Source organism: Quercus robur, chromosome 7, assembly GCF_932294415.1.
Source record: "Quercus robur chromosome 7, dhQueRobu3.1, whole genome shotgun sequence".
Classification (NCBI taxonomy): Eukaryota; Viridiplantae; Streptophyta; class Magnoliopsida; order Fagales; family Fagaceae; genus Quercus; species Quercus robur.
The window spans coordinates 33,738,163-33,750,069 of NC_065540.1; the positions used below are offsets into that span (position 1 = coordinate 33,738,163).

At 33.3% G+C, this 11,907-nt stretch overlaps 1 protein-coding gene across 1 annotated transcript; it reads right to left on the reverse strand.

The window, feature by feature from the left end:
- Positions 1 to 389: 389 nt before the first annotated feature.
- Positions 390 to 7,073, reverse strand: LOC126693149 (zinc finger BED domain-containing protein RICESLEEPER 2-like). The gene is made up of 5 exons (XM_050389027.1): positions 6,794 to 7,073; positions 3,123 to 3,225; positions 2,259 to 2,825; positions 881 to 2,142; positions 390 to 768 (listed from the first exon to the last, which is right to left on the reverse strand). The coding sequence occupies exons 2-5, from the start codon at positions 3,197 to 3,199 to the stop codon at positions 650 to 652; spliced, it is 2,025 nt and encodes a 674-aa protein (XP_050244984.1). The 5' UTR covers positions 3,200 to 3,225; positions 6,794 to 7,073; the 3' UTR covers positions 390 to 649.
- Between the last annotated feature and the right edge of the window lie 4,834 nt (positions 7,074 to 11,907).

The window sequence follows — 11,907 nt, forward strand, 5'->3', positions numbered from 1 at the left end:
TTTGCTCCTCTCTTTTGTGCTTCCTTTTCTTCTTGATGAATGAATGAAAGTTTCCCTTAAAAAAAAATAACTCTTCAGTGTGGTTTCTATAATTTTTTTTATCTATTTTAAAATGAATAGATTAGATTTTATCATGTCATACAAAATTTAAGTAGAAACCAAAATAATAATAATAATAAACTTTTGTTGAAATGTTGATGAAATGGTAAAATTCAATCCACACCTTTCAAAATGAATGGAAAAGACTTCAAGAATTTCATAAAGGGATTGCCTCAACAATTTAATATATATATATATATATATATATATATATATCCTAATCCATCAAGTGGATGTTAAAAGCAAAAAGAATTTTAAGAAAAGATACTGATAGCGATGGCATATCATCCTCAAGACACAAATCCTCTTTAAGGGTAATCATAGAAAAGCACAAATTCTTAAAAATAAATAAATAAAAGTAAAAAACATACAATTTAGACCGCGAACATAATAATGCAATAATCCAAGTCTCAACATAAAATCCATAACATCATAAACCAGGTTTTAAGTATTGAAAGACTACAAACCACCAAACATCTCACACTACAAACATGTTATAAAAATTTCCCGAATTGCCGCACTGTGAACAACACCAAATAAGGAGCCAAACTCATAAACAACTAAAGCTATTCCATTCCAAAGGCTCAGTGTCATCACTTTCCACGCCAAGATCATCATAATCATCAAGAATTGTTTGGATTGTGCCACCTTCTAGCTTAGATGAAGACCCTACAAACAAAAAGAAACATACAAAACAAAATAAACCTCATCAAATCATTAAAACGAAAAATATATAATACAAATTTAATTTGATCACTAATTGAACTATTAGTTTAGTTACCTTTAATTTCATTTTGCAACCAATTTTGGGCACACATCAATGCCTCCAATGTCTTTGGATGAAGTCTATTACGGTGTGGACCCAACAATCGCTCATTAGTACTGAAAGGGGATTCTAAGGCAACTGTTGACACCGGAACAGCTAGAATATCCCTTGCAATGCGTTGCAAAGTAGGATACTTCACACCATTACCCTTCCACCATGACAAAATATCAAAATTTGGGGTTCTTGGCAACACTCCATCCTCAATGTAATGATCAAACTCTAATTTCACATTCCTACACTTTAGTTCACTACTAACAAACAAATCAAACTCATAAAGTGACTTAGATTGAGAACCCTTTGTCATACAGAATGAAGAATTAGCAAAACTGTCTTCTTTATCCATTTCCTTAGAATGGTACTGCTCAAGCAAGTCATAGAAAATTCTCCTAATCTTCTCAATTTCTTCATAAGCTGTGTCGCCATAAATTGTAGGGAAACACCATTCTAACAACTTCATCTTAAATCTTGGATCTAAGACAGCAGCGACACCCATGATACGGTCAACCACATTCCAATAACTATCAAATTTTTCCAACATGTTTGATGCCATCTTCCTAATCACCTCATTTGAAGATACGATACATTCAGATAACTCTATTTTCACTTGGCACATGTAATGAAAATACATGCTAGCTTTAGGGTAGGTAGTACCAGAAACAAACTTCGTCATGTCGTAAAATAATTCCAATGTACCACAAACATCTTTTACTACCTCCCAATCAATCTCACTTGGTATGCAATTATAAGATGAATCACATTGTCTCAAGTGAAGAAAGACATCTTTATAAACTAAAGCAGTAGAAAGCATCAAATATGTAGAGTTCCAATGAGTCTTTGAATCAAGAATCAACTCTTTAGTGCTTGAAATATATAATTGTCTTGCTGCTTCTTCAAATTTTTTATTTCTCTTTTTTGATGTTGTCCAAAAGAGTACACTTTCACGAATCTTGTCAATACTTTCACCAATAACAGCCAAACCATCTTGAGCAATCAAATTAAAAATATACGCAGCACAACGCATATGCAACAATGATCCATGCAATATAAGTGAACTAATTTGAAACTTGTCCAAGAGAATTTTTATCATTGCATCAGTTGTACCATAATCATCCACAACCACAGTAGATAACTTCCTATCAACATTCCATTCTAATAAGCAATCTAGAAGGGCATTAGAAAGAACTTCATTTGTGTGTGGAGAAGGTACATAAATAAACCTAATACAAACAAATCAAATGATTACTATATAACTTGATTAATATAATAATCAATGGTGGAATAAATATAATAGAATAGCTTAATAAATAAAAATGCACATAAAACAAATAAGTACCTCATAAACCGGCTTTCCAACGTCCAAGAGTCATCAATATAATGTGCTTTGACTAGCATAAACTGTCTCCTTTTGTTGCTTGAAGTCCACATTGAAGTTGAGATTGCAATTCTACTTGGAATCTTCTCCAACTCCATAAAAGTCTTCCCCCTTTCATAATCATAAATTTTAAAAATGTCTCTCTTTAATGTGTTTCTACAAACCATCTTAAATAATGGTTGAAGAGAAGCTGAAAATTCTCTAAAACCAATGTGTTCAACCATGTTTAGAGGGTACTCATGCAAGATGACCATGTTCGCAAGCTTCCTCCTCACTAAGTTTGGATCAAAATGATAACAGTCCATGCTCACTTGTTGTTTAGACTCACCAACCAAGTCCTCTTCAACTTTTCGTTTCTTACAATGATTCCATACAACCGATATTCTCTTTTCTTTACTACCATCTGACGAAATTTCAGTTGGACTAGAACAAGGTGTTGAATCAACATCCTGGGTAGATGACAAATCATCTACCAACTCCAGAGATGGACTACTCCAAATTGGTAGCAAATGTTTAGAGCTATCATTTCTAACATCATCACAAAAGTTATCAAATAAATATGTGAATTACCAATAATAATAATAATAATAACCAAAAAAAATAGAATAGATTCATTCTATTGGCAATGACAAAAATAAAATTCTTAAAAGACTTTAGATCTTCAGAAATTACTTTTTACTATTAAATAAACTCTAGTCAATAATCACAAATCAACATAACAATTTCTCTTCACTAGTTTTGGCAACCAATTTTTGCCAAAAAATAATCTAAACATCACAATTCACACAATTTAATTGAAAAAGAAATACTCATCTAGACACTTACCCTTCACTGGGAGAAAACAATGGCGAGGCTGAGCCAGACAAGCACTCGTCATCTCTCATCTCTTCACTTTGATCCATGTGGGATTAATCCATGCGTGCAACAGCTAGAATGATAAGAGAACTAATTACAAACAAGCTTCAAATTATATGACTATTAATTTTTAAGAAAACCGTGCGTAAACTTTGGGGTCCTAGGAAAGGCTATGGAAATTTTTTTCTTTTGAACCATTCATATGTTATGTTGCAAGATAAACCTTAGTATTGTATTTTTCAGCCAGGAAATGATCTCTGCTGCAACAAATGAGGCTTAGACAAATTTCTTGTCCTTTATAAGAAAATTGAATGAATACTGGATACTACAAAATTTTGAACTCTATATGGTCACAAAAATTTTAAAAGGATAAATTACAAAATTACCCCTGGGATTTGGGCTAATGCCCAGTACTATTTAGATTTTTCAAAAATACCTAATTTTATCCCTGAACACAAACACCATTTGAAAGTTTCACTGCTCCTCCAAGCCTTTTTTCTGTTTCTTTCTCCATCTCTGGCTATTATCCATCTACTATTTACTACACAAACACTCCATTGTGCATATAAGTCACAATACAGTTACTACAGGACTGCATGTGGCAATTAAACTAAATTTTTGGGAAAATAAGTACAAAAAGTGTTAAGTGTGGTTTGTGCGTAGAGTGAAAATTGGATATTTTTGAAAAGTTTGGATAGTGCTTAGCACTAGTCGAAACCTTAGGTGTGGTTTTTGTATTTTACCCATTTTAAAATCAAACCATCTAACTTCCATTTCAAATTTAACTATTAATAACAAATCATACAAAATCGCATCTGTATAGACAAGAATCTCAACTCAAAACCTCATATTCAGATCCTAATGCCTTGTTTGTTCACTAAGAAAAATCATGCCAAAACGGAATACTACCTAAAAAAAAAAGAAAAAATCAAACCATCCAACTTCCATTTCAAATTTAACTCAGAAAGCTATTCATTTCTTGTATTTTCCTACAATCTCTTAGTAACAAGTTTAAATAAGCAAAATAACAAAATTGATCATGTAGTAAATAAGACCAGAACCATATAATAGAAAATAAAAATAAATAAATTTCTTCAATTGAGCAACAATTATTCAGTAAGTGAATACTTCCATATGAAAAAATTTTAAAAATAAAAATTAAAAAAACTAAATAAATTGAGCATTTTCATTACCTAAAAAATAACAAATGAATGGATGAAATTATAAACTAAGCATTAACAAGACTTGTAGGCAGAATAGACTAAAAAGACATTAAAAGGGGGGGGGGGGGGGGGGGGGGAGGAAAGCCAACTACGCAAGCACATAGATAATGTGATGTAGGAGAATATAAGCCCCAAGGGAACCATCAATCATTTGTCTTTTATTTCTCTACGTTATATTTAATTTATTGTTATGTCTTTATATTTTCAAAGGTCAAGACTTTTAATGAAGTTGGATGAACAGAAACTAATTGTTTTATGTAAGATAAACAACTAGGATTCTAGGGTTACTAGGCTGCTATAAACAGTCTCTTTTGAGTCATAGGCAGCTTTTTCTTATCTACTATATGAAATTTCTTCCAAAAAAACGAAAAAAATGAACTCTCATATTTGAATGTTTCTTGAACTCTTTGAACCTAGAAATTGATGTGATTGTTTCAAATCCAATCCTGTTATCTTAATCTTTGCTGTAATATAATTTTCTGTTAGAATTTTTTCTTAATCTAGAACTATGTTCTCCTCACCATATCAAGTAATTCAAAGCAAAAGATCATAAATCTGAGCCACAAAACTCAGATTTGAGTCAAAGATTGCAACATTAAGCTATGACTAGTCAATGATTGGTCATGGTAGAGAGTGTGGGGCAAAGGAAATCAAGCTAACAGACAACCATGGCTAAAAGGAGGTGTATAATTGAAGATATTTTGTGGATTGAACAAGCAACAACAGGAACTGGCTCAAGCCTGAATGGAGATTCCAAAAGGTGACCACAAACGCTGGAAAATAGCTAAAGTAGGTCTTGAGAACAAGAATGATAGTATGAAAGAAGAAAACCCCTTTAACTCTTCTGGATGCCAGATCCGTAGAAGTTGCAACATGAGACGGATTAAAGGATGTGTGCAGTTGAATTCAAAGATCAAAATTTTGAAAGAGATTGTGTTGTAGGCTGGGATTTTTATCCGATCTATGATGTCTATTAATGATGGTGATTTATAGGTAAGTACTTCGGTACATATTAAAGAAACTATTCAAGAGAGAATGCACAAACAGTATTCAATGAAAGCCATAAGAGTGTTCTTTTTGACATGGAAGGTTTGCATACACATGTTGACTTAAATAACCCAATAGTGGTCAATGAGATTCCATTTGAAGTAAAAGTAGTGAGGTTTTAAAGGCCTAGGCATGAGTCTTTTAGTGCCAAAAAGGGAAAAATCTGCAATCTCTACAATTCATGCAAATAAGGTTTATTTTAGTACTCTAGTTGAGGCTAGAAATTTCTAGGAAATCTAAGTATCTGAGGTTCTATTTTCTTTAGGTCCAAGTTAGTCTTTTATTAGGTTTTTAGTTCACTCAAACTTGGAGTTCTAATACTACTAAGACAAGAAAGAGTCTTCCTTGTCCTAGTAGTAAGATAAAGGGGTAGAATTTTAGGGTTACTAAGCAATATAAACAGTGTCCTTCAAGTCATTGTAGGCAGCATTTTCATATCTATTTATGAAATTTCAAATTTGAATATTTCTTAAGCTCTCTGAGCTTAGAAATCAATATTGGATTGTTCCAACTTCAATCCTATTATCTCATTTGTATCCTTAATTTTGTTGTTGGAATTTCTTCTTAAACCATTTTTTACACAGAAAATGTTTATTGCACACACTCACTTACCCACACAATACACACTCAATTTTTTGAACTAAAATCGTGACTTCAAGTCACAATTTGTGTGTAGAGTGGTGAGTGTGTGTACTACGTGCGTAAATTCGAGTGTGAAATAGACATTGCTCATTTTATGCTAGACCCAAAGAAAATATTTGAAACTACCTTGGTGTATAGATGGGCTAGCTCCTTGCTAAGGACTTAAAAGGGTCAGACAAAACCATAGCGTACATTCACTAAATAGGTAAAATGATTTGAAACCAAGGAAGGATACAACAGATACCATATATGGTGACCAATCAGTATCAATCAAATATTTATGAAATAAAGAATAAATACTAAAATTAAGAAATTGATACTCTTGCCAAAACCATGAATCTGAGAAATCCAAATGATAAGGAACAAAAACAGAGGAAAGGAAAAGGAGTAAAAGAGAGGGACCCAATAGCAATATCAATCAATAATTAGACATTCTCCTACATTCTTTACCAACAATAGAAATATAAGTAAAACAAAACAAAACACACAATCCCAAATGCTATGATTCTGTAAAACCCAACCTCAAAAAAAAAAAAAAAAACAAACAAACAAAGTTTTAGATGCAGATAAACACATATACAAACAAACCCACATGAAAAAAATCACACAATAAGAAAAACAACCGAAGGTGGTGCAAAGAAAAATAGACTTTGGACGGTAATCCTTGGCTAATAATTCATTCTTAGATAAATGTACTTCAAAAATGGGTTTAGGAGAAGAAACGCAGACCTGAGAGAGCTGGAGAGGTTGTGAATATTGAAGGGCAGCTGAGTGGCTGAGTATGTTTAAATTGATAGAAAGAGCGCGGGTTTTTTTCTGCGGGGCCCGCCCCGCCAGCTGAAAACATCCACTCTTTTCTTTTTCTTTTTCTTTTTTATCTTTTTCCTCTTTCTTTCTTCTCTTCTCTCATGTTCCTCTGATTCTATCCTTCTCAATCTCCGCCACTTCATGGCGGTAGCTTGGCGTCGCTGATGATGACCCGTTGCCAACGCTTTCTTTTTTCTTTTTTTTTTAATAATAAATGAAAGAGAAGCCTCGTTAAATTTTCACCACAAATTATATATATATTTATATATATATATATATATATGATAAATTGTTATTAATTATAATTTGATTAAATTATAAATTATGTAATTTGCTTGTAAAGTTACTGTGACTTTTGAATGGAGTTATAATATGCTTTTGTACTATAATCTCTTTCTGTCTTCCTTGTGTGTGTTTGTTTCTTAAAAAGAAAAAAAATCTTGGAAATTATAACTTGCACTTTAGTTTGGAGTAATTTGGATTTGGTCTTTTAAAATTTAAAAAAAAAAAAAAAAAAAAAAACAATTGTGGAAATTCTAATATGCACATAGTGGTTTGGAGTATTTTTAGAATAGTCATTATAGGGAGTAGGGCTGTCTAGAGTACCCGATGACCCGCCGGAACCAACCAACCTGACCGAAACCGACCCGTCACGGCCAGGGCCGGCTCTATGGTGGAGCAAAAAATGCAACCGCCTAAGGCCCCAAGTAAAAAAAAGGCCCCTAAATTTTAACCAATAGGATTATTTATAATCAATAAATAAAATAAATTTTTTTATTAGATGAAAAAAAATAAAAAAAAATAGAGAAAAATGCAGCGTCGTCCACAATATTTTTCACAACACTTGTACAACTAATGCTAAGTAGCAAGTTATTACAGCCTATTGTTAATGGCAAAAAAATAATTATAGTGATATTTTCAAATAAAAAACAAAAAACAGTTTAAAATCTAGGATTTGTTGTAAAAAATATTGTGAATGTTTCACTTCTAAAAAAAAAAGAATAATAATAAGAGTTTAATTAGCAAACTTTTACTAGTTTTCATCTAAATCTACCACTAACACCACTGTTTTACTTACCACTATCAATCTACCACATCAACAAGTATGAAAAATTTTGTCAAATTTTTTTTGTCTTAAAAATTCAAAAAAAAAAAATAATAATTCTATGTAGTTCATGTTAATTAGTAGTAATTTTGCATCTAAATAAGATGATCAACTTTCGCCTTAGGCCCCCAAATGCATCAAGCCGCCCCTGGTCACGGCCGAGCTGACACCTCCGACGGGTTGGTGACGGGTCCCAATCTTTAGAACCCGACCTCGGCGGGTCGAGTGGCGGTTTCCATCTTCAAAAACCCGACCCGCCCGACAAAACCTCAAAAAGAAGGCCAAAATCCGGCGACATTTGGGCTTCTCAGCTCCGATTCGGTCACGGTTGGCCTTCCTTTACGCAGATTCGCTCAAATCCTCACTCTGATAAGCTTAAATCCGGCGAATCTAGCCCAGATCGACTTAAACTCGACCAAACTCCAGTGAGCTCGACTCTAACTCGGCCAAATCTAGTTAGATCTCGGCCAAATCTCGACCATATTTCCATAGATACGAAGCAACATCGGCCAAATCTCGTTAGATCCGGCCAGATCTGACGAGATCCGGCCAGATTTCGGCCAAAATCCGGCGAAATCGGAAAACCCGAAACCAACCGATTCACACCCGATATCCGATATGACCCGACCCGATTGATCTGGAACTGCTGACGGGTCGGTTGCAGGTTGAAATCTTCCCCACCCGTGAAGGTCGGGTTGAGTCCGGGTTGGGCACAAACCCGACCCAGCCCAACCCGTGGACACCCCTAATAGGGAGAATACATGCATACTTGGAGAAGTCGATGCAACCTTGTGTGCTTTGGGTTTTTGTACTAAGCTAGGTTTGCCGTTGGAGTGCGTTTGCAATATAAACACCTACACCTATACCTATAACTTCTACAATCAAGAAGTTTGATTATGAAGCCAATCACGAATGGGAGATTTGTGCACACTAAAGAAGTTTACTAGAAAGAGTAGTCTTATTGGGTTGGAGCTGCTATTGGATAGCACAATAGGTAGGCACTTTGGACTTGAATATAATAGATTCTTCAAGACATTTAGGACTAACAATGCTACATGGCAAACCATAATTGGTCCACCTCATATATGTTTGACGTGTTAAATTTATTGCTTAAATATAAGCCATATGTCAAGCATTAAATTTCACACCATAAAAAATAATAATAATAATAATAATAATTCTGCACTATATTTGCATCATTCAATGATTCCTACATAAATTGATATTTTTCTAGCACTCTTTTTATGCATGATTTTCAGACCCGAACTGTTCAATGGACTGTAAAAGAAAGAGGTTCAAGATTTTTAAGATCAGATCGAGTTCAAACCATGATATCATAATTAATTTAATAATTATTTAAATATATAAAATTAGTATAAATAGAAAAATTAACTAAAATAATCCAATTAAATATAGAAATCAATCTTTTTAAATATATTTTTTCATATCATAACTTTCACAAGACAAATAAAAAAAATCAAATCCTAAGCAAACTTAAATATAGTATTTATTTATTTATTTATTTATATGTTGATTAATTGAACTTTGTGATAATAATAAAAATTGTTATTATTATCATTATATAAGAATTAGAAGGACACTTGCATTAACTAAAATATTTTTTAAAATGATTTAATAATTTTAAAATAATTAATATTTAATAATTATTATATACTTCATTTAAAAAAAAACTGTAAATATTAATTAAAAATAGAGTAATGCTATTACTACACATTTTATACAATTTTTACCACATTTTAACTACATATATCTTATTATGTGGCAAGTTATAACATAAATTGTATAAATATTATAATAACAACGTTACTTTTAAAAATACTTAAAATATTTATTGCACATATCACATCATATTGGGCTAAGTTGGAAAAAAAGCTAAATCTAATGGCTGAAATTTTTTGCTTTTATTCAAAAATTAGAAGCATTCATCATTTCCAATGTAAGTCACGAGAGAGGCTTAGGAATTCAAAAAGAATACAAAAGAAAAGAAAGAAAGAGAAAGTAGAAACACAGTAGTATTTAGCTAAAAAGAGAGTAAATTACAGAGTGATGGAGAAGAACAAAAGAAAGAGAAGGAGAAAAAGAGGAAGACAAAGGCGTGACCAGCAATTGTGTTGGCAACCTAGAGCCCGTTTGGTTATAGTTTTCAAAAATTGTTGTTTAAAAAGATGAGAAAATTGTGGTTTAAAAAGTGTTGTTGAACAATGTGTTTTTAGTATGAATAAAACAAAAAAATGTGTTTGGTATCATAGTTTAAACAATGTTTTTCAGTGTTCAAAAAATGTAAAATATGTGTTTGGTATGTATGTTTTGTTTGATAAAAAAAAGCTGACCCGTATTAAATTTTAAGGATGTAATCCCATTTTTATCCCTGCTTTATCCAATATCTTTCCGTCTTTACCCCTTTCTCTTCAGTCTTTCCTCAGAGCAGAAACCCAAAAAGCAAACCCACGCCGTCCTCAGCTCCATTGCCGCCAAAGAAGATCGACGGCTACGCTTCGCAGTCGTCGTATCTTATCTCCACCAAAAAGCCAACCCCACGCTGTCCTCATCTCCATTGACGCCAAAGAAGATCCACCAAAAAGCCAAACCCAAGCCGTCCTCATCTCCACGAAAAAGCCAAACCCACGCCGTCCTCATCTCCATTGACGCCAAAGAAGATCCACGGCTGGGCTTCACGGTTGTCGTATCTCATCTCCACCGTCAACATTCGAAGATCGAGCCCGAGATCGAGCTTTTGTCGCCGCCGACCCATCACTCGAAGATCCAGGTTCGAATCTCACTTTCACCTTGCTTCTCAATGGGTTTTTGTGTAAAGATTGAATATTCCCTTCTTCACTCAGATGTGTCCACTTGTTTTTGTTTTTTGTTTTTGGGTTTTCTCCCTTGTTTTTCCTCACCAATCGGGAAAACCCATTTTTCCAGTTCTCTGTTTGCTGTTGAGAGAATAGTTGATTTACAATCCAAATATACATGCCATACTGCATCGAAATGTAGAAGGGTTTCCTCAAAATCTGTTGCTGTTGTAAATTTGTTTTGATTTACAACCCAGTCGATTTCCATTTTTCTTAACACTCTGTTTGGTTGCCGAGAAAGCATCGGAAGATTAAACAAAAAAAAAAAAAAAATCTAACAAATCCCATACTCTATATATTAATAATTTGTTGTGGCTTTCCGTAGGGCTTCACAGCAACCAAATTGAATCTTATCTTGCTTGCTGTTTGAAATTTGAGGGTATTTTGAGTGTCATTTTTAAGCTAATACCAAATTCTCCATAGCTTATTATTAGTTTCATTTGTGAATTTGTACTGTCTCAACTTGGCATAGCCCTGCTTTGTTCTCTTCTTCTTCTCTATTTTTTTTTCCTTTACAAATTATTTTGTTCAAGATCTGGAAAATAAAAATTAAAAATTAAAAAAATCTAAAGTGCATGTTGGCCAAATCTTTAATTTTGGCCGGCATGGGCCGAAACAAAAAGGAACTGTGAGAACTGCAAGAACCATTTACGGTTCTAAGAACCGTGCGGTTGAACCGCGGTTCATATCGGTCTATACTTTTTTGGCATAAAGAGGTTCTTAAGGTTAAAAGAACCGCAAAAATGAGACGTTCATGGTTAACCGATCGGACCGTACGGTCTGGTCCGGGTTTCAAAACCATGTTTTTATGTTCACACATTGAGCAATGATGATTCAAAAAAAAAAAAAAAACAAAACAAAACGTATTGAACAATGCAAGAAGATCAATGTAAATAAAATAAACCCAAAGCCCAATCTAATTAAAACTATCAATTTGATAACAGCCCACCATTTAATTAAAATCTACATGTCCTCACTTCAATCTGTAAGGGAAAATTGAAAATATTTAAGTGAGTGTTAGTATGTTACAAGTTAGAACAGTTGAGAGCAGCATAAAC

What these genes read in the sequence shown, in the direction of transcription:
- LOC126693149 (XM_050389027.1), bottom strand. Translation starts at nt 3,199, where the DNA reads ATGGATCAAAGTGAAGAGATGAGAGATGACGAGTGCTTGTCTGGCTCA. An exon ending in TTGGAAAGCCGGTTTATGAG is followed by an intron (nt 2,143 to 2,258) that starts GTACTTATTTGT and finishes TGTTTGTATTAG; the next exon opens with GTTTATTTATGTACCTTCTC. An exon ending in GTTGCAAAATGAAATTAAAG is followed by an intron (nt 769 to 880) that starts GTAACTAAACTA and finishes TTTTGTTTGTAG; the next exon opens with GGTCTTCATCTAAGCTAGAA.